General features: G+C 61.0%; 2 protein-coding genes across 8 annotated transcripts; one reads left to right on the top strand and one right to left on the bottom strand.

The window, feature by feature from the left end:
• The first annotated feature begins 676 nt into the window (after nt 1-676).
• On the top strand, nt 677-18,287 carry POMT1 (protein O-mannosyltransferase 1). Of its 5 annotated transcripts, XR_005792760.1 has the most exons (22): nt 677-852; nt 1,743-1,865; nt 3,231-3,337; nt 3,748-3,798; nt 4,352-4,498; nt 5,205-5,316; nt 5,942-6,007; nt 6,095-6,188; nt 6,390-6,545; nt 7,469-7,599; nt 8,107-8,202; nt 9,148-9,240; nt 10,719-10,815; nt 12,700-12,792; nt 13,102-13,222; nt 13,597-13,694; nt 14,189-14,302; nt 15,071-15,197; nt 16,206-16,383; nt 16,812-17,007; nt 17,175-17,487; nt 17,630-18,287. XR_005792760.1 is itself a non-coding variant. In XM_040482680.1 (21 exons), exons 1-20 carry the CDS (start codon nt 815-817, stop codon nt 16,984-16,986), a joined length of 2,217 nt encoding a protein of 738 aa, XP_040338614.1. In that variant the 5' UTR covers nt 677-814; the 3' UTR covers nt 16,987-17,007; nt 17,175-17,600. The 5 variants fall into 5 exon arrangements, 4 of the variants coding, with proteins under 4 accessions (XP_040338614.1, XP_040338615.1, XP_040338616.1 ...); XM_040482680.1 differs by lacking the exon at nt 17,630-18,287 and having other exon boundaries at nt 17,175-17,600; XM_040482681.1 differs by lacking the exon at nt 17,630-18,287 and having other exon boundaries at nt 16,812-17,001; nt 17,175-17,600.
• Nucleotides 17,592-23,714, bottom strand: UCK1 (uridine-cytidine kinase 1). Of its 3 annotated transcripts, none has more exons than XM_040482685.1 (7): nt 23,485-23,699; nt 22,879-23,038; nt 21,758-21,854; nt 21,398-21,540; nt 21,226-21,320; nt 19,431-19,479; nt 17,592-18,976 (listed from the first exon to the last, which is right to left on the bottom strand). In XM_040482685.1, the coding sequence occupies exons 1-7, from the start codon at nt 23,590-23,592 to the stop codon at nt 18,798-18,800; spliced, it is 831 nt and encodes a 276-aa protein (XP_040338619.1). In that variant the 5' UTR covers nt 23,593-23,699; the 3' UTR covers nt 17,592-18,797. The 3 variants fall into 3 exon arrangements, with proteins under 3 accessions (XP_040338619.1, XP_040338620.1, XP_040338618.1); XM_040482686.1 differs by lacking the exon at nt 17,592-18,976 and adding an exon at nt 20,187-20,360 and having other exon boundaries at nt 23,485-23,714; XM_040482684.1 differs by lacking the exons at nt 17,592-18,976; nt 19,431-19,479 and adding an exon at nt 20,535-20,941 and having other exon boundaries at nt 23,485-23,714.
• Nucleotides 23,715-23,920: the final 206 nt, after the last annotated feature.

A 23,920-nucleotide genomic window follows, 5' to 3' on the forward strand; every position in this document is an offset into this window, starting at 1 on the left:
CGGGGCATGACAAGGGCGGAACTCGAGTCGGCCGCTTAACCGTCTGAGCCCCCCCCCCAGGCGCCTCAATCACCACACACTTAACCGATGTTCTCTAATGCTGGGTTGACCAACATTCCCGGAAATAAAAATTCTTGCAGACGATCAAGAACCTTAACTGCAGTTTTCAAATCAGCAGCACCCTTTCCGTCCACGAGATGAAAGCATACATACCCCAGAGGCCCAGGAAGAGTGAGGCTGGGGAGAACGGTGGTGTCGCCGTCGGTTAACCGTCCGGCCACGCCGTTCCCTGGCCAAAGGCGCTGTGTCTCCTGCAGGGCAGGCTCGGGCAGGCTCCTCGCGGGGTTCGGGGACCGCAGGTGCGGGGGCCCGGGCGGCACGGGTTCCGTGGGGCGCAGCGGCCGCACTGACCCTGCCCGCCCTCCCGGCGCACGTGCTCACCCGCGGGCTCGGGGCGGACACGCCCACGCGGGTTGCTCGCGCTGAGAGGCACGCGGACAAGGCCCTACTGTCTTGTTTTGTAAAAAGACACCGGAGCGTTCCCTGGGCACGGCGATCTTAGCACACCCACCCAGGCCGCTAACGACGTACCACAGAGGTGGACCTCCGCGCCTGTGCGCACGCGCGACGCGCGACGCCCGGGCCCGGGACGCACGCGCGCTTCCCCCGCGTAAGGCTCCGCAGGCAAGGCGAATCGAGCGCCGAGCAGGCGGCGCGTGGGCGGTGCCGCATGCCGAGCAGACTCGCCCCCGCGCGCGGCGAGAAACCCTAACGGTCAGTCCCCCACCCCACGGCAGATCCGAGGCGGGGCCGGATGCGGGAGCAGCGTTGCGGGAACTCGACGAAACGCGAGTACGTTCGGGGCGTCAGGGACCAGGGCGGCACCCGGGAGAGCCTGCGCGGGACGCGCGTACGCGGCCTGAAGACTAGCCGGGGCGGGGGCGTCGGCGTCGGCGTCGTAGCCGACGGGGGGCGGGACCGAGGGCTAGTGCGCGCAGAAAGGCGGGCGCCCCGGCAGGTGCAGCCTTGGGAAAAGGAGGGGTACTCGGGCGAATGGAACCTTTGGGGCAGACGGTGGCGCGGGACCAGTGCAGCCCATGGCGGGGGGGGGGGGGGGGGGGGGGCGGGAAGAGCAGTAGGGGCCTCCTGGGGCAGATGAGATCTCTGCGGAGAGGGGGACCGCCAGACCCCGGGTGCAGCTTTATTTGGTGCGACAAAGGGGGCGTCGAGTAGATGCAGCCTTAAGACGAGTGGCGCTCAAGGGAAGATGACGCCTCGGGGACGAAACGGGGGCGCCTGGGTGCAGAGGCACCCTCACGGTGAGAAGGGGGGCGCCTAGGTGATGGTGCTGCGGCGGGTAGGGGAGGAGCGGAGATGCTAGCGGCAGACGAGGAGGCTTCTGAGGGTCAGAAGGTCGAGGTCACCGAGGTGAGCGGGCTTCTGAAAGCAGCTCCTTTCCAAGAAGTGCTCAGCTGGTGTTCGTGGGGTGCGTCGTTGAATGAGTGAATATTCGGGCATGAGGTTCCCAAACCCTCACCTTAGTTGACTGCTCGTGCCCTCCCGATTTTCTCTCAATGACCCCACGACGCGTATGGTTCTTCGTAGCGCCGCCTGAGAGCCAGGGCAGTTGTGATCCTTTCTCTAGCGTCTGGGGGCCTTCAGGTTTGCCGCTTATGTATTGACGTCATCTCTTCCCTTGTTTTCTAGGGTGTTTTCGAGGACCTGCTTTTGCTTTTCTACAGGATGTTGGGATTTTTGAAGCACCCCGTCGTGGTGACGGCTGACATCAACTTGAACGTTGTGGCTCTGACTGCGATGGGGTTACTGAGCCGCCTGTGGCAGCTCTCCTATCCAAGGGCTGTGGTGTAAGCCAAACAACTCCGTTGGGGGGGGGGGGGGCGGATTCGGAAAGGGTTGTCATTTGTTCATGCGCCGGTGACCGGAAGTGCCTTTCTGAACAGCAGAGGTGGGAGAGTGGAATTCTGGGCTTCCTGGCAACAGGTGCTTTTGGCAGAGGAGAGGGCGGTTTGTCCCCCGGACGGCCCCTGCTGAGTCTGCCTATCACGACTTGACCGGTAGTTTTCTAGCAGGTGAAACCTGGCCCATGAAACAGGTGCCACAGCTTAGGTAACCATTTAAAATCAAGGGTGGAGGGAGGAGGATTGATGAATTCGGAAGTGAGTCGTCACTAACCTTAAGAGAGCATCCTTTGGGGCGCCTGGGTGGCTCGGTCAGTTAGGCGGCCGACTTCGGCTCAGGTCACGATCTCGCAGTCCGTGGGTTTGAGCCCCGTGTTGGGCTCTGTACTGACAGCTCAGAGCCTGGAGCCTGTTTCAGATTCTGTGTCTCCCTCTCTCTGACCCTCCCCCATTCATGCTCTGTCTCTCTCTGTCTCAAAAATAAATAAACGTTAAAAAAAATTTTTTAAAAAAAGAGCATCTTTTATTATAACGGGACGTGACTGCGGTTATCGCAGTGCTAGCCACTATCTGGTTAATACCTGTGTACTTTCTGCTTAACTTTTCGTGGCCGAAAACGTTGAACGTACACAAAAGTAGGGAGAACGATATAACGACCCTTCCAAACAGTATTCATCACCCAGCTTCAACAAGTTATCAATTCCTAGCCACCCCTCCCTCGTGGTGGATTTTTTTAAGCAAGTCGTAAACAGTATGGTTAAGTAATTCGGTTTAGTTCTAAAAGATGACGAGTCTTAAAGAACAAAAACCATATTAACGTTAGCAGGCCTGAGAAATTAACAGCAATATTGACAGTGTCATTGAATGTCCCTGATTGACTGAAACATTTGTTGCGGTTGGTTTCTGCGTGTTTTGCTTTCACACCTGCCCCTGTTTCGTTTGGTTACCAGCTGTGATTCTGGACCCTTTGTCACACAAGTGGTGAACGAGGGGATTAGCGCCAGGTCTCTGTGGCTTTTCAATAGGCCGCCCGCTAGCACGTCCCTCAATGGGAACAGTGGGGGTAAATAGAGTCTGTGTTAGACAAACATGCAGAGTATGTGTGGCTGTTCTTCTGTGCGTTTTCCCTCCTGTCCTGGTGGATGATGCCGTGCCCGTGTCTCCGTATTTGGGGACGGAGTGCAGTTGAGGCAAAAGTTCTGACCTTTGCTGAGCACTTTCTAACATTGTTCGGGAACAGGTATATGGTTACCCTTGCGCCTTTGTTTGCTGAAGATTTCCGGTTGAATCTCACGTGGGTTTGCTTTTCAGTTTCGATGAAGTGTATTATGGGCAGTACATCTCTTTTTACATGAAGCGGATCTTCTTTTTGGACGGCAGTGGACCACCATTTGGCCACATGCTGCTGGCACTGGGAGGTAGGATTCGTTACCGAGAGAAGTGTCCTTTTAAGACTTCTAAGCGAGGGCGGTTTGTGGGTTCAGGCCCCACATTGGGCTCTGTGCTGACAGCTCGGAGCCTGGAGCCTGCTTCAGATTCTGTGTTTTTGTGTGTGTGTGTGTGTGTCTCTCTCTCTCTCTCTCTCTCTCTCTCCCTCCCTCTCTCTCTCTCTCTCTTTCAAAAATAAACACTAAAAAAAAAGAAAAATGAAAAAAAAACAACTAACTGAATAAAATTGTGGCAGTTTATTAAGAAAAGTAATAATGAAATAAGACCTGTAAGTGAAATTTGTGATTATTTGTCATTGTTTCCTTGTTCCCTGCCACGGTCTGGCAACTCCAGAACCGTTTGCTGAATGGCTGAGTTACCGATCAGTCTTCTGTTTCAGGTTATTTAGGAGGATTCGATGGTAACTTCTTGTGGAACAGAATCGGAGCAGGTAAAAGTCATCTTCATGGCCCTTATACTGATGTGTACGTATCACAATGGAGGGAGAGTGGCTTTCATAGGGATTAACAAGCGTGGTTTATGACGTGTCCGGGGCATGGGAAGTTCGGTCTAAGCGGAAGACTTTGGAAAGATCTGGTAACTCTCTTAGCGTTTCGTCGTGGTAACTATCGCATCCTGAGTTTTTGGCATACGTAGCACGTTGCATACGTGGCATCGGACGACAGTCACTTTTCTGTACGTGTAAATTTTCTACATTGCCTCAATGTTTTGGGGGAAAAGTGAGGTAAATTTGTAAATGAGTAAAGCACCAATTCCAGAATCATCGGGCGTTGTTTATAGGCGTAACGAGAGCTAGGTTTTGAGTGCACGCGGCTCGTTTCAGAGCTTTCATTTGTAGCTTGTACCTGCGTTCCTGACACGGCCCCTAGTTTTGCAGACTTGCATTTTCGGTGCTGTGAACACGATGCCCTGTTGGAAAACATGGCTGCAGCATATGAAGCTGTGTGCGTGGTGCATTCAGCTGAGTGTGGTTGTTCTTTCAGAATACAGCAGCAACGTGCCCGTGTGGTCTCTGCGCCTGCTGCCCGCCCTCATGGGGGCCCTGTCGGTCCCCATGGCCTACCAGATCCTGTCGGAGCTTGGTTTTTCTCACTGTGCCGCCATGGGGGCCGCCCTGCTGATGCTCATCGGTAAGACCGGGCCTCGGCCTGCTTTGGGGTCGCGCAGGGAAGAACGGAGCACTGGCCTTTGTTATGTGTGAGCGTGCCGCCCAGATGTGCCCCCACCCCCCGCCCCCCGTGGTGTCTCCTACTCCCAGGATGGAGGGAAGTGTGCCCGGTTCGCCCAGATTTGACTCTGGGCGTCACCTGACTCCCAGGCTGCAGGGTGGCAGGACCGTGTGTTCAGACTTGCGCAGTCCTGTGTGGGGGTGGGGCTGCCCAGACGGGGCTCCCGGGTGCTCCGTGGTGCCTCTGCCTCCAGCCAAGTCTGGCCCGGGTTTGTGGACAACTGAAAACTAAGATGAGAAGTCACGTGAGAAAATACAAAGAACTGGGGTTTGTGGAGTGAGTGGCCCCTCTAACGGAGGCCCTGAACCAGTGTCCTGTCCTAACGGGCAGCCCCACCAAGTTGGTATTCCTTGGGCAAATGGGAAAAATAGAGACTCAGAAAGGTTCGGCGACTCGCCCAGGGTTGCACAGGTCTTGCTGGGCATGATTCTCGCCTAAGAACCTGCCTTCGTGGTTCTGGACCACGCCCCGTCCGGCCCCCCCAGTCCCGAACTTCCCACCTCCACGTGCCGTGACTTTTAGGGCAGGCCCTTCCCGTGGGTGCTTCGACCTTCGTACATCTGCCCTGACTACATCACAACTGACACGTGTGTCCTCTTTGCAACAGAGAACGCTCTCATCACTCAGTCAAGGCTAATGCTTTTGGAGTCCGTGTTAATATTCTTTAATCTGTTGGCTGTGCTGTCCTACCTGAAGTTCTCCAACTCCCAAAAACAGAGGTATGCAGGATGTGACACGCCCTTCCTAGTTCGAGAGAAAGAAGGGCTCGGGTGGTTTGTTGACCTGAGACGGTCTGATGCCTTTTCATTTCGGAGAGCCGCCCGCTGGCTACCTTTTGTCACCTGGACTGGCCCTTTGCTCCTTCCTGACTCCAGAAATATGTTCTCATTTTTGCGTACTTTATTTTTTTTTTTTAATTTTTTTTTTCAACGTTTATTTATTTTTGGGACAGAGAGAGATGGAGCATGAACGGGGGAGGGGCAGAGAGAGAGGGAGACACAGAATCAGAAACAGGCTCCAGGCTCCGAGCCGTCAGCCCAGAGCCTGACGCGGGGCTCGAACTCCTGGACCGCGAGATCGTGACCTGGCTGAAGTCGGACGCTTAACCGACTGTGCCACCCAGGCGCCCCTCATTTTTGCGTACTTTAAAGTAACTGCAGGGATGTCCCGGCTAAAAAAAGATTTTGCCAGGGCTGACATTTGGAAGACGAGCGTTCGTTTTTCCCATCCTGAAGCTCGGGGACAGCCAGCTGACCCCGAGAGGTCTGAGAAACTTGCCCTCTCTGGCCTTTGGGTGGTCTTTGGCGACCCGTCCCCAGCTTCGCTCTTCCTCTTTGACCCCAGGCCTTTCTCTCTGAGCTGGTGGTTTTGGCTGACGCTGACCGGAGTGGCCTGCTCCTGTGCCGTGGGGTGAGTTTGGTCCACGGGTCTGAGGCGGCGTTGGCGGCCTCCTGCTTCTGAGCCTCGTCGCAACGGCTTCTCATCGTGTCCTTTCAGCGTCAAATACGTGGGTGTTTTCACGTACCTGCTCGTGCTCGCTGTCGCTGGCGTCCACGCCTGGCACCTGATAGGAGACCGGAGTCTGTCAAACGTAGGTGCTAAAGTAGAGCGGGGCGTGTGGCTGTCCCGGGGTGGGGCAGAGGGCTGTGCCGGGAGCGGCTGGCGGAAAAGGCTTCTCAAAAGGCAGACCTCCGTGAGCCCCCCACGGGCGGCCGCGTGGAGCCCCGAGCCCTGCTGCTGACCTGCGTGCCTTTGCGTGGGGCAGGACGTGACGTGTCTCCGTCCCGTGTAGGTCTCTGTGCTCTGTCACCTGCTGGCCCGCGCGGCAGCTCTGTTGGTCGTCCCAGCCGCCATGTACTTGCTGTTCTTTTACGTCCACCTGAGTCTGGTCTATCGCTCTGGGCCCCACGATCAAATCATGTCCAGTGCCTTCCAGGCCAGCTTGGAGGTAAGACGCGGTGCCGCGGCCCCCTTAGAAAGAGGACAGGGGCAGGGCGCCTGGGTGGCTCAGTCAGTTGAGCGTCCGACTTCGGCTCAGGTCATGATCTCGCGGATCGTGGGTTCGAGCCCCGCGTCGGGTTCTGTGCTGATGGCTCGGAGCCTGGAGCCTGCTTCCGATTCTGTGTCTCCCTCTCTCTCTGCCCCTCCACCATTCATGCTCTGTCTTTCTCTGTCTCAAAAATAAGTAAAAACATTAAAAAAAGAGGACGGGGTGGACTCAAAGTTTTCTCATATAAACGTCAAGTGTTTAGGGGAAAACCAAGTCAAGAGGAATCTGCCTTAGTATTTCTAAATTAATCCTGCACATGCTGACGGTGAGCTATTGCACAAAGGGGTTAGCTCTTCAGTGTGACCTGCCCCGGGACCTCATGACGTCCTGCAAACTCCGGGCAGCTGCAAATGCTTCCGAGGACGAGCTCGACTCTGGCGTTCGTTCATACTGACTTTGCGGCGATAGTGAAATGTGCCAGTCTGGGCGGTTAGGACAGGAGACACGAGTCAGACGGACCCGCTCCTGAGTGCTGGTCTGGGTGTTTGCACAAATCTGTCAGCTCATCCCGTTCCTACTTTTCTCACCTTTTGAATGGACAGGGTTGCCCTTCTCCGAAGATGCTGTTGGATCTTAGGGGTGTTGTGGAAGGGTAGGTGAGCGCCTGGCCCCAGAGCCAGCATCCAGTCCTCAGCAGCTGTGTTAGCGATTACCTAACGTGACGTTACGGTTAGGTCCCCTGTCATCACAGTTATGTGACGTGATAACAACGGCCACTACTGTGAATATGTCCCCCCCCCCCCATGGAGGTGTGGCCATCAGTGAGGCTGGTGAGATCGGCCCCCCCTTTCTCACTTGCCCCCTTTTCGCTTTTGTCTTAGGGAGGGCTGGCTCGGATCACGCAGGGCCAGCCCCTGGAGGTGGCCTACGGTTCCCAGGTCACTCTGAAGAACGTTTTTGGCAAACCCGTGCCCTGCTGGCTTCATTCCCACCAGAGCACCTACCCCATGATGTAAGGAAAGTGGCCGTTGTAACTCGAACATTGCAACACGTTTGGTTTGTTTCACACTTCGGCTGTTACCAGCTTTCACTGTAAATGAAGTTTATGGGGGGCGCCTGGGTTAAGCGGCTGACTCTTGATCTCAGGGTCATGAGTTCAAGCCCCGTGTTAGGCTCCACAGCGTGGAAAAAAGGAAAAAGGAAAGAAATACACGAGACAGAAAGACTTTGGGCTCTGAGAGTCTGATTATCAATAAACCTTGTCGTTTCTGTGTATAAAACAGAGGGACTTGAGGAGCAGGGGGCCCGGGCTCTGCCGTGTCAGCTGTGCACCCTCCACGCTGGACACAGCCTCCTGCCGGAGTCTTCCAGCCCCGCTTAGACTTAGACGTTTGTCCTCCCCCCCCCCCCCCCCCCCCCCCACGGCCCCGCACCCTGCTAGGTGACATTCTCAGGGACCTGGAGAGGAGGCTGCTTGCCGCCCGCTGGCAGACGCGTTTCTGTGTTGGTTCCTTCACAGATACGAGAACGGCCGAGGCAGCTCGCACCAGCAGCAGGTGACCTGTTACCCCTTCAAAGACGTCAACAACTGGTGGATCGTAAAGGACCCTGGGAGGTGCGTGCAGGTGCTGGGCCTCCGGGACAGGGCTCGGCTCCTGGGCTCCTCGCCGTGTGCACCTCCTCCCTCGGAGCTCCGAGAGCCGCTCCATGCTGATGAGCCGCAGTCGGGGGGTAGATCCTTCCTCCGTGAACTGGCCGCTCTCTGTCCCACCCCTGGGTTCTGTGCAGGTGCATCCCAAACGCTCCTCTGTCACCATCCACCCCACCTTCCCCGGGCATTCACCTGCTCAGGCCTCCCAGATGGAGGACCCCCCTGTCCCCCTCTCCCAGTCCACTCAGTCAGCCAGGCTGTGCTGTTGCCCGTCCAGTGCAATCCAGACCTCTGCCCTCGGCCCTGCGTTTCTGGAGCGAGGCAGGCTCCACGCGTGCTGCCCCTCTGGCCGGAACAGTCCTACTCAGCTGGCTCCTCTGGGAGGCGGCCTGGACCGCCCTCCTCCCTGTGGGTGGCCCGATGGCTTCCCTGTGTCCGTCGTGGCACAACCGTTGGCTGCTGCTTAGCTTGCTCTCTCGGCGGCTGTGTTCCCCATTTACTGCGGTGACGTGAGGCCAGCGGCCACGTCTGACTGTTTGACCGCACGCACGGTGCCGACCTGACGGGCCCTTAGTACGCTTTCATCGAGGGCTTGCCGGAAAACAGATTCCATCCGTTTGAGCGATTTCTGGGCGGGTGCAGGTGTGTCTGCCACTCCGCCGTTTGTAGAGAAACACAGAGCAACCAGAGAGTGGTGATGGCGAGCGGGGTCACGATAGGAAGCTTGGAAAGTGGCCTGAGGTCTCAGGAAAGAGTTAACCAGACTTGTGTGTTTTGTTTTTTACGAATTCACCTCCCATAAGGTACAGATTGCCGCCGGTGGGAGAATGTGGAGCCCTTGCCGCCCGGTGGGCGCGGTGCTTCTGTGGGGGCCCGAGCTCGGTCCCAGCCGGCCCTCTGTCCCCGCAGGCACCAGCTGGTGGTGAGCAACCCTCCGAGGCCCGTGCGGCATGGAGACGTGGTGCAGCTGGTGCACGGCATGACCACGCGCTTCCTCAACACGTGAGTGAGTGTCCCTGCTCGGCCCCCTCGGTCCCCCTCGGGCTCTCCGTTCGGCGAAGCCGCGTCTGCCTCCCCTGGGGCGGCCCCGCGCGGGACCCTGCACTCGGTGGGCGCGAAGGAGCAGTGCGAGCCCGGGAGGCCCCAGAGCTTCGAAAGACAAGTTTGGGGCGAGCACGGGAGTTGCTTCCCGCACAGGATGAAGTGAAGTCCGGTTGCTTGAAACAAACGTGAATTCGAGAAGGATTCAAACGCGGGCTCAATGGGGCTGGGAAAGGTCCTTACGTGTGGGTTCTCAGCCCTCACCTCACCTGACCCGAGCCGTCCGCACATCGATGGGCCCGGGCCCCGTCTCTTCCTCCACCCGGCTTCGTGGGTCATCTCACGGCTCTCCAGGACGCGTGAATTGTGCCTCGGGTCCCGGCCTCCCCCCGGAGGCCACACCGCAGACCTTGGCTTTGGGGTACAGCAGGTTCCCGGCCTCCGGCCTGCTCCTCTCTGGAAGGAGTCAGTTGCTGAGCCGCCCCCTGGGTCCTTCTCTGTGTTCCCTTCCTCTCCTCAGATAAGACCACTTCTTCCCGTCCGCGTTCTCACTGCTGCCCAGGCCAGGCCTGATCCCTGTGCTGTTGGGGCCGGTACCCCGGCCCCTGCCTCTCTCCCCCCCACCCCCGACAGCGGCGCCCTGTGAACACAGTGCTGGCCTTCTGGCCAGAACCACTCCAGTGGATTCCACGTGTGGCCCTGACACTCAACGTCCCCACTTCTCCTGGCTGCAGGCCCCCTGGTCACCTTCCCTGCAGTCACCCTGGCCTCTGCTGTCCCCACACGACCAAGTGCTGCACCCCTGGGGCCTTGACACTTGCTCCATCGGCCTGGAAAGTTCTTGGACTCACGCCCCCATGGCCTGCTGTGTCCACGTGTCCACTGAAATGTCACCTCCTCAGAGCGTTTCCCGGGCACTTTCCCTGCTACTTTGGTTTTATCGGTGGTGCCTACAAGCCTGGCACTCTCTCGTCCATATGTGTGAAGGTCTGCCTTCTGCAGGGTGTGAGACGTACTGTGTTCCCGGTGGGGTCCCCAGCTGCTCCATAGTGCCCAGCGCACAGTAGGACACAGCGAACGAGGGTGGTGGGTGTTTCTGGACATTGGAGGTCGCCGGCACCGAGGGCACCTCGTCCCCCAACAGTGCTCTTCATGGCCCAGACGTTTCTGAGGCCTGGCTGTCCGGGAGCTGCCGGATGCACGTTGTCGTGCCTCTGGGGGATCGTGGGCGCTTGTCCAGCGACACGACGCCTCTGTCAGACTCCTCGTTACGTGTCCTTTCCCCCAGAGGTGTGACTGTGGCAGGCGGCTGCCTTTTCCGTGTCACGTTTATCAGCAAGCCCCAGGGTGGTGCGTCCTCGGGGACCCTCGAAGACCTCGTGAACGCCTTTTCGGAGCAGCCTGAGGCAGTCCCTCCGCAAGCCTGTTTCCTTCTCCAGGCACGACGTCGCGGCGCCCCTGAGCCCCCACTCGCAGGAGGTATCCTGCTACGTCGACTACAACATCTCCATGCCTTCTCAGAACCTCTGGAGACTGGTGAGTCCCCGCCGGAAACGGGGCTTAATGGCCGTCAGTACCGCATCCTTTTAACGTGACCGTTCAGAACCGCCGTTTGGAGTGGTTCCGATTCAGGGGCGCCCAGGGGCTCCCTCGGCGGAGCGGGTGACTCTTGATCTCGGGGTCCTGAGTTTGAGCCCCACGTTGGGTGTAGAGATGACTTGAAAATCTGGAGGGTGGCTCAGTCGATTAAGCATCCAACTCTGGATTTCAGCTCAGGTCATGATCCCAGAGTCATGGGATCCAGCCCCGCATTGGGCTCTGCACAGTGTGTGGGGCATGCTTAAGATTCTCTCTCCTCCTTGTTCTCTCGACTGAAAAATAAAATCTCAAAAAAAAAAAAACAATTCTGATTTCGACGTAAAATTAGTGACTTTTAGTCATAAGGTCATAGGTGTTTTCCTTGGGGACAGAGACTTCCCCTGAGGCAGTGACGAGGTTATGGAACGGTGGGTCAGTGCTCCACGCCGGCTGTATGGTTCACGTGGGCCTCCAGGTGAAGGTTCCCTCTGACTTGGTTGCTTGTTCGGCCTCCAGGTCACCGAACACACGGGGTCGGGGGCCTCGGCCCCCCTCCCTTGACCAGGGGAGCCTGATGTTAACCAGCGCCCCCCCCCCCCCCCCCAGAGTTTCCCCAGGGGCTGCTTGGCCCTTCAGTCGGGCGGTTCCTTGGGGTGGCCCTTCGCTGAGGCGGCGGGCGCTGTGGTCGCCCTTCCTTGGAGCCTCCAGGGGCACGTGCCGTCCCCACAGAGTCACTCTCCGGGGCTGCACGCGCGTCCAGCAAAGAAGGCAGGAGGAGAGCGTTCCGTGGCGGGGTCCTTGAGCCCGCAGGAGTTAAGGACGTGCTCGCAAACACCACTACAGTCCCTTGAGTGTGGTGACCCGCTGGGGGGCCCTCCCTAGTGAGAGGCGGGCTTTCCTCGCGGCGGCAGCAGCTGCCCGCCGAACACCAGCCTCCTCGCCCCGCTTCTGGTTCCCGCAGGCGTGACCGGCACATCCCACGGGGTGCGGTGCCGCTCGCAGGCCGTCCCGGCAAAGCCAGGGCCGCGAGGCTGCTGTCGGTGCTCGTGTGCACGCTGTGTCTCCCGCTTTGCGTCTCCGTGGGCAGCTGTCTGCCTGCAGTCTGCTCGTCTCCCCCTGCCCCCCCCCCCAGATGTCCCCGCTGGACACACACACTCCGCGCCCAGCCCAGCCTGGAATCTCTGCTGAGGGTCCTACCCACCGCCCTTTCTGCCGTCCTGCTGTCGCTGATTCTTTTCCTCCCCTTCCCCCCCCCTCCCCCCCCCCCCCCTCCCCCCCCTCCCCCGCCTCCCCCTCCCTTCCCCTGCCCCTGCCGGTAGCACCTTCAGCCCCACGCACCCACACTTCCCACGGGAGCTCACAGAGCTGGGACAGGGCCGGAAGATGGCTGGCATAGGCCGTGCTCCTCGGCCAGGCCTCCTCGCCGTGCCCACTGGGCCCCCCAGGCCCTCTGGTTCTCACCGGCAGCACAGGCCTCACGGGGTCTTCTCGAGGCTGCGATAAGACACAACAAGGCCAGTGCTCTTGTGACGTTCGTGTTTCCGTCATGCATTCTGGGGAGTCCCTTCCAAGGACCTGTCGGGGACCACGTGTGCACTTGCCAGAGAAGGCAGCGCTCGGAGGTCCCTCAACTCTGCGGGAGGGCGGTGTGTGCCCCGGACCCGCGGCACCGGCACCTGTGCTTGGGTGTCCGCAGCGAGGTCAGGGCCGCCGTCCTCTTAGCTTCCCGGAGCTTGGCCCCTCGTGCCGGCCTGGGGCAGTGTCGTCTGGTGACCGGTCCTCACGTTCCGTGGAAGGAAGTGGGGGACAGAACGAGACGACGGACGGGGTCTGCTTTCACAGGACATCGTAAACAGAGACTCCGACGCGGGGGTTTGGAAGACCATCTTGTCCGAGGTCCGCCTGGTGCACGTGAACACCTCCGCGGTCCTGAAGGTGAGAGGGCGCCGCGTCTGGCTCGCCCGTCTGGGCGGGGGGGGCTCGTGAAATCGGTTTACAGATCCTTCGGGCTGAACGGGCTCCTAGCGGGCAGCGCATCTGGCCAAGGTCCTCGCCGTGTTTCCTGCCCACTGACAAGGGAGGACTTTATAACTTCTCACCACTGGATCCCACCGTGACGGCCCCACGGGGGAGAGGCTGTCGCCCTTGGGGGCTGCAGACAAAGTGACCGGGTGGCGGGGGCGGCGGGCCTGAGCCGGGGCCTCGAGCCTCCCAGTCACGCCCCGCCTCCCTCGGTTTTGCCAGCTGAGCGGGGCACACCTCCCGGACTGGGGGTTCCGGCAGCTGGAGGTCGTCGGGGAGAAGCTGTCGCGGGGCTACCACGAGAGCACCGTGTGGAACGTGGAGGAGCACCGCTACGGCAAAAGTGAGTCCGGCCTGGCCCGCTGGCCACCCGTCGCCGCCCCTTTACCAGGACGCCGGCCCCGCGGGCTCTGGTTCCAGCAGGGGCTGGACGCGCCGTCCACGCTGCTCCCCGCTCAGCCGAGCCGTGAGCAACCGAAGCCGTCACTCGGAAGCGTTGCCGGAAGGCAGTATGAGCTGAGCTGCGTGACTGGAAAGATCTAGATTTGGTGGGTGCCGTCCCGTTGCGGCAGGAGAGCCGAGCGGAGTGACACGGTTAGACGCAGCCGCTGTGGGCGGTCTGAGGAGGGGGAGGCCCGCTTTTCCCCACGCCGACGGCTGTGTTGCGGGCTCCCCGACCTTCCGCTCACGTTCTTCTGGGTCCGGTGTGTCTGTCAGGCCAGGAGCAGAAGGAGAGAGAAGTGGAATTGCACTCGCCCACGCAGATGGACGTTCACAGGAACCTGAGCTTCCTGGCCAGGTTCCTGGAGCTGCAGGTGACGCGGTGGGGGCGGTGGGGTGGGCGCACCCGGCCGTGCGTGGGGGAGCGGGCTCCCGGCCATACGGCACCGCGCCCCCGAGAGCGGCTCCCTCCCCGGCGTCAGCCTGGGGCCTGGCTCAGTGGGGCGGGCTCCTCTGTCTCCGGAAGTGGCCAGTGCCCCACCGTCAGCCCGGGGGGCCTGTGATGTCAGGGGCAGGAGTAGTCAGAGCCCAGCCAGCAGCGTGGTACACGCTGAGCCCCCCCCGGGTCAGGTCATCGTGTGCCACGGTCAACACGATGGGGCCCGAGAGAGGTCAGAAGCAGAAAGTCGGGGTCCCGTCTCTAAAAGCGTTCTCGGCACCAAGTTCAGTTCTCTCGTCTGCAGACAGGGTGGCTGGAGCTCTGGGGCCGCGTCTCAGGGGAAGCGGGATGCCCCCGTGACCGGGACAGGTCCCTGCGCGGTGAGGCGTCTGGCCGTCCGCCCGCCTCAAGCCTGTGGCCTTGTTGCAGTGGAGAATGCTGACGGCCAAGAGCGACGGCTCAGAGCACAAGTACAGCTCGTCGCCACTGGACTGGGTCACACTGGACACCAGCATCGCTTACTGGCTGCATCCCAGGACCAGCGTAAGTGGGTGCTCGCACTGGATGTAAGTGGGCGGCCGTCACGGTCGTCCCTCGAGACTCCCGTGGCGTTGAGAGCAGCCACCGCGTCCTACCCAGCCTGGCTTCCTCCAGGGCCTTCCGCCGCACGGAAGCCCACGATGGGCTTTTTCCCTACACAAGTCGGCAGCACAGGGTCAGTGCTCCTGCCAGGAGGGTGCTCCCTCCCTCACGTGACGAGTAAGGTCCTACGCGTCTGCACGTTGACGGGAACCAGGCTTTACTGCTCTGGGGGGAGCAACGCTGTTCCCCTTTCCTGACAAAAGCTGTATTTTCCGTGGAGCATGAGCGGCCGAGCCCGCCAGTGCTGTTTCCATGTGTATCGTCCCTCTTGTCCCAGTAGGACCAACGGCCCTGGAGCTGGCGCCCAGTCGGTCGCCAGCAGATACTCCCCAAATTTTCATGCTGAAAACGCTCACCTCTCTCGTTCCCGCCGGAGCGGGGGACGAGCCATCACTTGCCGGGAAGCAGGGTCCTTGGCCCTTTGTGGCTCTGGGTTGGCCCTTGTTAATGTAAGAGTGCCGGCCGCGCCCGGCTGGGTTTCTGCCTACCAGATCAAGGAGCTTAGCACTTTTCCAGAGGGAGACTCATTGGGAATAGGCACGTCCATCGGCAGTGGGGTCCCAGCCTGCGCCAGCGTTTGGGCTGAAGGCCGGCAGACAGGCGAGCATCATCGAGGGTTTATCCCTCTGGGCGGTCGATGGCCGACGGTGTGTCCCTGTGTGCTCACAGGCTCAGATCCACCTGCTCGGGAACGTCGTGATCTGGGCTTCGGCCAGCCTCGCCACTGTGGTCTACACTCTGCTCTTCTTCTGGTACCTGCTTAGACGCCGAAGAAAGATCTGTGACCTCCCTGAGGGTTAGTGCGGCCGGTTTCTTTCTTTTTGTCTCTTTCTCGAAAGCAAACATTAAAAAAAGAGAGCGTGGGCAGCAGAGGGGCAGGGAGAGAGGGAGACACAGAATCCGAAGCAGGCTCCAGCCTCCAAGCGCCGGGCTCGAACTCACGAGCTTGTGAGTCGCGAGATTGTGCCCTGAGCCGGTCAGACGCTTAACCGACTGAGCCCCCCAGGTGCCCCGAATGTGCAGCTTGTTTCTGACGGGCATTCACAGCACTTGCGGTGACAGCCCGGCCTCACCAGGATCCTGCACCTTAGACGATTTTCTGCATAGAAGGAACTTAAATCAATTTTTGTCTCCCTAGAGACAAAATGTTGCAGTTGACTTCCCCAGTTGTGCCAGAGGCTTCTCCGGGGAAGTGTGGGTACCAGGCAGCGCTTGCTGTGACCTCAGGACGTGACAGCCTGAGTGCCTGCACGCTCGGCATGGCTGGATGGCACAGAGTGGCCAGCAGGCGATCTCTCGGGCAGGGGTGCTTTACAGTAATAGAAACCACTGTAAACCATCTTGAGACGAAGAGCTGTAAGGACCTGGGGCAGGGCGGGGCCACAAAGGCCTCGGGAGCCGTGTGGCCCGTCTCCACTCTTCCCGCTGACTCTTGACCCAGCGGGCCGGCCGGGCGCACAAACACAGCCCCTTACGGCTCTTACGGGAGGCTGACCCACTTGGTGGTGATCCCGGACAAGCCAGGGACCGTGGGGACCAGCTGGGCCTGCCCCCCACCCACCCCGGGGGCTGGTGTGGCTCAGAGGGTCGGGATGGTGAGGACCCCGCAGGAAGCCACTGGAAAGTTCTTACGACACAGGACACAGTCCGCTCTTTCCCCAGAGGTCACGGGAAGGGTCAGGAGGTGGGGGAGGAGCGAGTGGGCACCCTGAAAGATGAGGCAGGCAGCTCCGGGGACCCACAGGGCCTTTGTGGGCGAGGCCTGAGTCAGCAGCGCTGGCTCAGGGTGACCTTCCCGCCCCAGATTCCTGGCTGCGCTGGGTGCTGGCGGGGGCTCTGTGTGCCGGCGGCTGGGCGGTGAACTACGTCCCCTTCTTCCTGATGGAGAAGACGCTCTTCCTGTACCACTACCTGCCGGCGCTCACCTTCCAGATCCTTCTGCTCCCCGTGGTCTTGCAGCACATCAGTGACCACCTGTGCAGGTGCAGGCCTTCCCCGGGGCCCCGGAGTGACGGCTTCAGTGTGGCGTGGGACGGGCTAAGGTCACAGCAGGGACGCCAGGGGAGGAAGCTGGGGCTGGCTGGGAGAGGAGGTGCGGGTGTGGGAGACGGGGAAGGACCCCCGTGGCGGGGCTGCCCGGTGCACAGAGCTACAGCAGAGAGATGTGTAAACCCGAGTTCTGGAAGCCGGACCAAAGGGCATGGACTCGGGATCCGGGGTGGTCAGGGGCCGCAGAGCCTCTCGGGAGGGCTGTGGTACGACGACGCTGGATGTGGGGACGCTACTGTGGGATCGTGGGTGTAGATGGAAGATTCGGGAAGGTGCACGAGGGTCACTTTCGGCACATCAGGCAGGGCGTGAGGAGGGTGACAGGGTCCCTCATGCCCGTGCCCTGCCCTGGTGCCCGCAGGACCCAGCTCCTGAGGAGCCTCTTCAGCGCCCTGCTTGTGGCGTGGTACTCCTGTGCCTGTCACGTGTTCAACACGCTGCGCCCGCTCACCTACGGGGACAAGTCACTCTCCCCCAGCGAACTGAAGGCCCTTCGCTGGAAGGACAGTTGGGACATTCTGATTCGCAAATACTAGCAGGACACAAACACGGTGAAGGTCTGGGCCGGGGCCGGGGCCAGGGCGAGGCAGAACTTTTATGGGGGTGTTCTTGTGACAGGGTAGCCCTAAGCCCGGCCGGCTGGCCGGGCTACTGCGGTTTCATTTTTCAAACAGTCCTCAGATAAGCAAAGTTCATTTTGAGCAACAAAGTTTCTTTGTTCCAGGCGTTAAAGAACGCGGCCTTCTGGGTCCACTAACGCCCAAGAACCTCCCGAACCAGGCTAGTGTGGGACTCACGCTGGAGGAGAAACAGGAAGGGAGCGAGGGTCGCGCCAGCCAAGGCCCCGGTCGCTCTCCCGAGCGCCCGCTGGACCTGCCCCCGGTGAGGTCTCGAGGACGCGCTCCGAACATGGTGGTGTCACACAAGCCACCGGGTGATGAGCCTCTGAAGAAGCAGAGGTGGGATTCTGGCCACTGCAGTGAGGACCCTCACTGCCGCCGACTCTCAACCCCCCGCCCCTGCAGGGTTCGGCTGAGGTGCGTGGGCGAGCGGCACCTGCAGCACGTGACGTGTATTCCAGCCCCACGGATCCGTGTCCTGAACCTGCCTTCCGTGTAGAATTAAAAAAGGGACAAATTGGTATTGGTAACTGGTGTTATTTATTGATTCTCTCTCCAGAAGGGGAGAAAATAACCTGGACAAGACTGTCACACACACCTCAGAGAGCAGCCACGGAGCTCGGCCAAGCCCAACTGAGGTCCCATCCGTGTCACTACACACAGTACTCGCTAGGAGGAAACCAGAAGTGCCCGTGCGGTTTAGCCGGTGGCAACGGCAAAGCGTCGCTTTTACAGGAACGGGGCCACTGGGGAGGGGAAGACAAAGCAGGACAACATGGAGCCCGGGCATCGTCTGTGCGGCCGCGGACTCTAGGTGTGTGCAAGGAGACGGGCTGCCTTTGGACGGTGCGCCCGACTCGGGAAGGCCTGTCCGCAGAGCACGCGGGGCCCAGGTGGCTCCTGCAAGCGGGGAGGCCTGACCCCGAGTAGGACCGTGTGTGGACACGGCGGGCGCCAGCCTGCCTCCTGTCCCAACCCGCAGGGCCGGGGACGGGGCTCGGGCCGGGGGAGCGGGGCCCGTCCCCTGCGGCCGAGGCTGGCTAACGAAAGCTTGTTCCCAGGGCTCGTTCCTCGACTCTGCCCTTGGCGCACAGGCCAGGAGGAAGGAGAGCCCTCCGTGGCTCCTACATCCGTGCGTGCCAGACCGGGTCGCACCCCACTGCGGGGCACAGTCACCAAGTCACAACTAACGGTAGAATAAATAACGAAACAAAACACTCGCACGTGTAACACGTAAAAAGGGGAAACGCTCCCTCTCCAAACCTATGTTTCGGTCACACGTTGTGTGGGAACCAGACCGTCCGGGACAAAGTCCCTCACGCTGTGGGTTCCCGTCGAACACACCGGGACAGCCACGGCGTCCAGGCGGGCTGCTCAATGCTCCCGAAATACGTGACTTGCTCGCCACACGTTCTGTGGCACGCTTCTCAGTAACTTAAAGATGGACTCGAAGCTTCCTGAACGTGAGGAAGCAGGTGAAGGCGGCAGGAGGGCCTGCCGCCATCCCGGGGGGCTGCGTGTCACAGGTGCAGGTCTGCCCACAACAGGGAGGAACCCCGTGATCCTCGCGCTCCACCCCCACCCCCCGTCTGTACCGTGAGATGCAGAGAGGAAGCAGCAGCTGCGTCCACGGGGGGGGGGGGGGGGGGGGGGAAATAGCGAACAACCGGAACGGTCTGTCGGGGTGGGAGCAGGGGGCCTGCCCGGGCGGCCGGGCACCCCGCCGCTCAGTGGGGTCTGCTGCTGGACTCCAAGTGCGATCGCTTGCCGGAGGTCAGCACCGTGGGATGGTCTCCCGGCTCGGGAAACGTCCTCTTGTAGCTCCGCCCATTGGACCCTCGGTGCCACTTGCAGATGTCGCCGCTCAGGATGTCCTGGATGTGCTGCACAATCAGGTTGATGGCCACTGTAGCAGAGACAGAGCGCACTGAGCCGCGCCCGTTCCCCCTCGAGGCCTCCAGGCCAGCGAAAAATCTGCCGCGGGCCGAGGCCCTGGGCCTGGTGGCACCGCGTCTCAGCAGACAGAAAGACGCGGGTCGGGCAGTGAGCACAGTAAAACTCGGCGGCCCGGTCTGCGGGGGTTTCTGTGAACCAAGAGCCTGGGGAGGCCGCTCTCTGTGAATGAGGGACTCCCCCGTTGATACACATCTTTTTCCAGCTTTACTGAGCTATAACTGACGACCGGCATCGGGTCAGCTTAAGGTGTACGACGTGTCAAACCCCTTTTTTAATACTTGGAACCTGTGTCGTTAACGTGCACGGACAGGCAACCGTCCCAGCCTCAGGAACGGTGCCAGGACCGGGCAGGGTCTGCTTTGGGGCTCTGGGAGGCAGACGGAGGAGGCGGGGCGGGTTCTTACCCATGTTGTCCACCCCTCGGGGGATGATCACGTCGGCATACTTCTTCGTCTGCAAGACAGAAAGGGGGGTCTCGTAAGGATCTGTCCCCCGGCTCCGGGGTGACTTCTAGTTGTTTGAGGCCAGATTCAATGGCAGGAGAGCAGCCCCAGGGCGTAGCAGGGACCGGTGTCGTGGCAGACAGTGGGGCCGGGATTCAGGGCTTAGCCAGGAGCCGGAGGCAGTGACCCAAGAGGCAAAACAAGAAGGAGAAGCGGAGGCAGCCGGAAGAGACGTGTCTCTCCCCTGGTGTCTCTCGCGCTTTCCCGTGGACGCCACCGTGGGAACATTTCTCTGTGCAAACAGCGCACCGAGCCAAGTGCAGCGGGGCGTCCTGCCACAACACGTGACCTTCCTCCTCAGGAACTAGGAAGCTTTCTGCAGGAGGCCCGGTGCGGTGAGCAGGCCGGTGGCAGCAGACTGGATCCCGGCTGTCGCCAGCACCTGCTCCCTCGCTAACCCCTCCCCAGCAGGTGCCCCTCTAGGTACGGGCAGGGAGACAGATACACTAGGAGGCACAGGGCCACCGAGGAGCGACCCCAACTAGATGCCGCCGAGGGGGACACACGTGAATCAGGCAAAGCAGAGGGAGAGCAAAGAGAAACAGGTCGGGGCTGAGGGACCGACCCGCGGAGTGTGCAAGGTTGCAGGCGTGTCGATACGGACCAACAGGGCACGTCACAAGAGATGAGCCACACGGGCCGGCGGTGGGGACCCACCGAGGACATGAGCACAGGGGGCCAGGCTGGTTCCACAAGGTTTGCTCACTGGTGGGGTGCAGATGAGGGGACGGCGAGGGGCAGGAGGGATGGAACCCAATGCAGAGCTGAGAAAGGTCGTGCTCCCGGGGGTGGGGGAGGGACACGGCCACCCAGGCTGGACTCGGTGTGAGGCTGTGAGTAAAACGAGTGGCAAGTTCAAGGGCGGTCCACGCAGGGTCACCGTCAGACCGGGCACCCAGAGTTTTGCCGTAAACCACCTACTTTGCCAAACATCTTTCTGTGAATAACAGGACATGACCATTTGCTTCTCTAACCATTCTCCGGGCGCTTCTGGAAACGTGAACGTGAGATAAAAAAACGTTCTTTTCAAGCAACGGGAGAGGGAACTCGTTTGTCCAACTTAACCGAAGCAGGAAGCCGGGTTCGAGTGCCTTTGTGCCGTATTTCACTTTTAAGAAGCAAAATATTAAGTTTCCCCTGAGAAGCACCTGGAAACCCTATCCAGTTAGGACGGAAGGTGGAGGACACGACAGATGGCCGTGCAACAGTGGAGGCCTCCCCGCAGGCCACCTGGACCTGGAGAGCCAGCCACGGGCAGCCTGGAGAAACCCGCGGCAGGGACAGGGAGACGAAGTGCCTACGGTGTGCCAGATCTGTGTCCGTTTGGGCCGCGAGCAAACACGTCCCTGCCTTCGTGGCGTTTCCCGTTGTGAGAGGGGCCAGCAAAGCAGGGAGTGTGAGACCAGAGGTGCCTGGAGATGGGGGAGCAGGGGGTTCCTGGGGTGAGTCAAGGCCCGCAGCAGAGAGGAGGTGAGCCGCGTGGACGTGGGGACGAGGGGCTTTTGTAGGCAGAGAAAGTGATGACGCAGAAGACGCTTCAAGAGCTGGGAATGGCCTGGGAACGAGGTGCAGTGGGCTACTCTCTCCATTCGTAAATCAGACCCTGTGCACCCACGATTCAGCTCTCCCGGAACAGGGCGCCGGGGGTCCCTCTCGAAGAGGGAGAAAAGGGGGGTCCCGAGTAGGCGAAAGGTACCGGCAGGCAGAACTCCTCGAAGGCCGGCTTCACGAAGGTGGTGTACTGGGTCAGAATCTGCTCCAGATCCCTCCCGCGGTGCACGTCCCGGAGAACTGGGGCAAGAAGAGGAGGGCGGTGAGGACCGGCGGCCGGCCTGGGCCAGGGGCAGAGAGGCCCGCGTCCGCCTCACCTCTTCGCGACAGCCTGACGTCGGAGTCCGTGTCCACGAAGAGGCGCAGGTGAAACATGTCGCGGACCTCCTGGCTGTAGAACACCAAGATGCCCTCAAACAGGACCACATCTGCAGGGTAGACCACCGTGGTCTCCGGTAACCTGTGAGGTGAGACCCAGAGATGGGCCCCTGGTGGCGATCCGGGGTCCGGCGGGCCCGGGCCCAGTCGGCGTGGAGGGGGACAGATCGCAGCGGGGGAGGGGTGGGTGTGCGGAAACACCACAGGGCGGGTCAGTCTGTGGACGCCCCGGCGGGGACGTGCTAGCTGCCCCCCCCCCCCCCCCGCAAACAGTCCCTCTCCCTGGAACGACTGCTCACCTGGAGTGGGTCACAAAATCATAGGTTGGGACCTCGACGGTTTTGCCCTCCACGATGTTTTTCAGAGTCCTGTGCATCAGATCGTTATCAAAAGCATCTGCGGGGGATAGAACAAAAGGCAAGACTATCTATCCAGGTGCCCTTGTGCCGGGGACGGAGCGACTCCCTCTGCCTCGGGGTCGGCCAGCCACGGCTTGGGTGCTGGCCCGTACCCACGACCCTCAGGAACATTTTGGACTGGGAGCCGCCCCTGCGGACTACGTTTACGGGGCCGCTGCCCAGGCTCCCGTCCCACACAGAAGTTTGCACCCAGCGATTTCCTGAGTGGCCAGCCCAGGGAGGTAGGTGGGTTAGAACTCTACTTCTATTTTTCTTTTTTTTAATGTTTATTTATTTTGAGAGACAGAGTGTGAGGGAGGGAGGGGTAGAGAGAGAGGGAGACACAGAATCCCAAGCAGGCTCGAGGCTCTGAGCTGTCAGCACAGAGCCCGACCTGGGGCTCGAACCCACAAACCGTGAGATCGTGACCTGAGCCGAAGGCGGACGCCTAAACGACTGAGCCACCCAGGCGCCCCCATCTGCTTCCACTTCTGAGAAATAACCACCGACGGACACTCCTCAGGCCTTCCTCCCACGTGTCCCCCAAGAAAGAAAGATGGGTGCCAGCCACAGGGTGAAGTCTTCTAGCAGCGGCAGCGGCAGGCAAGGGCAGGCTGGCTCTCTCCCCTCATCTATCTACCCCACTTCCACCTGTCCCCTGACCAGACCAGATCAGACCAGAGTCCGCCCTCTGGTTTACCCACTGCTTCCCCTGCTGGCCTCTCAAGGACTTTGGCCCCAGGGCAGGTGGGGAAATGCGAAACGCTGTGCACAAAGGACCCCAAACAGCTGGAAGTGTGCATGGATTTCTCCGGGACCCCAGTGGGGGTCCCCTCCACCGAGACGACTTCCCGGCTGGCTCCAACCAAGGAAGCCGGGAACGCCTGCGGGGCTGCTCGGGGGCCCAGGGGGCCAGGCAAATTCCATGGAAGCACTCGGGCCTCTCTGCATCCCCATCCGACCCTGGAGCCCAGACCCCTTGGCCTGTCCTCCCCTGCTCCCCTCAGGGTCTTGCGCTGCACCTGGGTGGTCGAAATTGTACTGGCCCTTCAATGCCTTGGCTTTCTGCTCTGCAGTCAGGACCTTGTAGAACCTATCTTGGCTCAGGATGACCAGCTTCCGCTGCCGGTGGTCCACTTCGTTCTGGCCCAGCAGCTCCATGATCTTCTCACACACAGTGGACTGGGAATACACAAACGGGATTCCCGCCTGGACCCGCTCCTCCTGCCACGGGGCGGCCCTTTCCCGGCCGTTTCTGCAGGGAGCTGGCTTCTGGGGACACCGACCCACCAGCCCCCACGGACTGCCCAGCAGGCCGGCGACAGGTGGGGCTGGGCTCGGGGTAGGGCCGCGGGGCACTGGCAGGGGCAGCACGCACTGGGGGCCCCAGAGGAACCAGGCCGTAGGGAAGGTTGTGGGGGTGGGGGCCGAGGGCAAGCGCCCCCCGCCCCACCTGCCCACCACGGCCGCAGCCCCGCGCTCACTCCGCCCCCCGCTCCGCCCACACCCTAGAGGGGGGCGCCTCGGCAGCCTCTTCTCTGGCTAGAGGCCGCAACGGGCCGCCCGGAGTCTCAGGGGGCCGGGGATCGAGCTGCACGCAGGCCCCGCCGGGCCGCTCAGCCCCTTACCTTCCCGCTCGCGGTGCCGCCGCTCACCCCGATCAGGAAGGGCCGCTGGTGAGGGCGGTCCGCCTCCGGCGCGGCGCCCTCGCAGTCGCCGCCTCCAGCGGAAGCCATCGCGGGCTCCGCTGGCCGGCATCGGGGTCCTCGCTCCCGGCGCCTCCCGGAACCAGCCCGTCTGCTCGCCCCCGCTAGAAGGTCGGAGACGCCCCCCCACCCCCCCCCACCCCGGGCTCCACTTCCGGGAGCCCGGGGACGGGAGCGCGCTGAGCACGGCGGGAGTTGTAGTCCAAGGCAGCGGAGGGCGGCCGCGCATGCGTCAGGCGGGCCGCCCACCGTTGCCGGGGAAACGGAGGCCCGCTGACCTTCGGCGGCGTCCGCCGGAGCCTCTCGCGCAGCCGGTTTGCGGCGAAGGACGAAAGCCGCCAAGTACCGCGTTTGGCTG

This window comes from Herpailurus yagouaroundi, unplaced genomic scaffold (assembly GCF_014898765.1).
Source record: "Herpailurus yagouaroundi ecotype Mexico unplaced genomic scaffold, PumYag 160, whole genome shotgun sequence".
Classification (NCBI taxonomy): Eukaryota; Metazoa; Chordata; class Mammalia; order Carnivora; family Felidae; genus Herpailurus; species Herpailurus yagouaroundi.

Bases quoted from the DNA above. Each gene is read 5' to 3' on its own strand.
- POMT1 (XM_040482680.1), top strand. From the start codon at position 815: ATGCGGGAGCAGCGTTGCGGGAACTCGACGAAACGCGA. The intron at 853-1,742 runs GTACGTTCGGGG...GCTTTTCTACAG, and splicing joins GGGAACTCGACGAAACGCGA to GATGTTGGGATTTTTGAAGC. The intron at 6,008-6,094 runs GTGAGTTTGGTC...GTGTCCTTTCAG, and splicing joins GCCTGCTCCTGTGCCGTGGG to CGTCAAATACGTGGGTGTTT.
- UCK1 (XM_040482684.1), bottom strand. From the start codon at position 23,592: ATGGCTTCCGCTGGAGGCGGCGACTGCGAGGGCGCCGCGCCGGAGGCG. The intron at 21,541-21,757 runs GTGAGCAGTCGT...CTCACCTCACAG, and splicing joins GATTTTGTGACCCACTCCAG to GTTACCGGAGACCACGGTGG. The intron at 21,321-21,397 runs GTGAGGCGGACG...TTCTTGCCCCAG, and splicing joins CGTCAGGCTGTCGCGAAGAG to TTCTCCGGGACGTGCACCGC.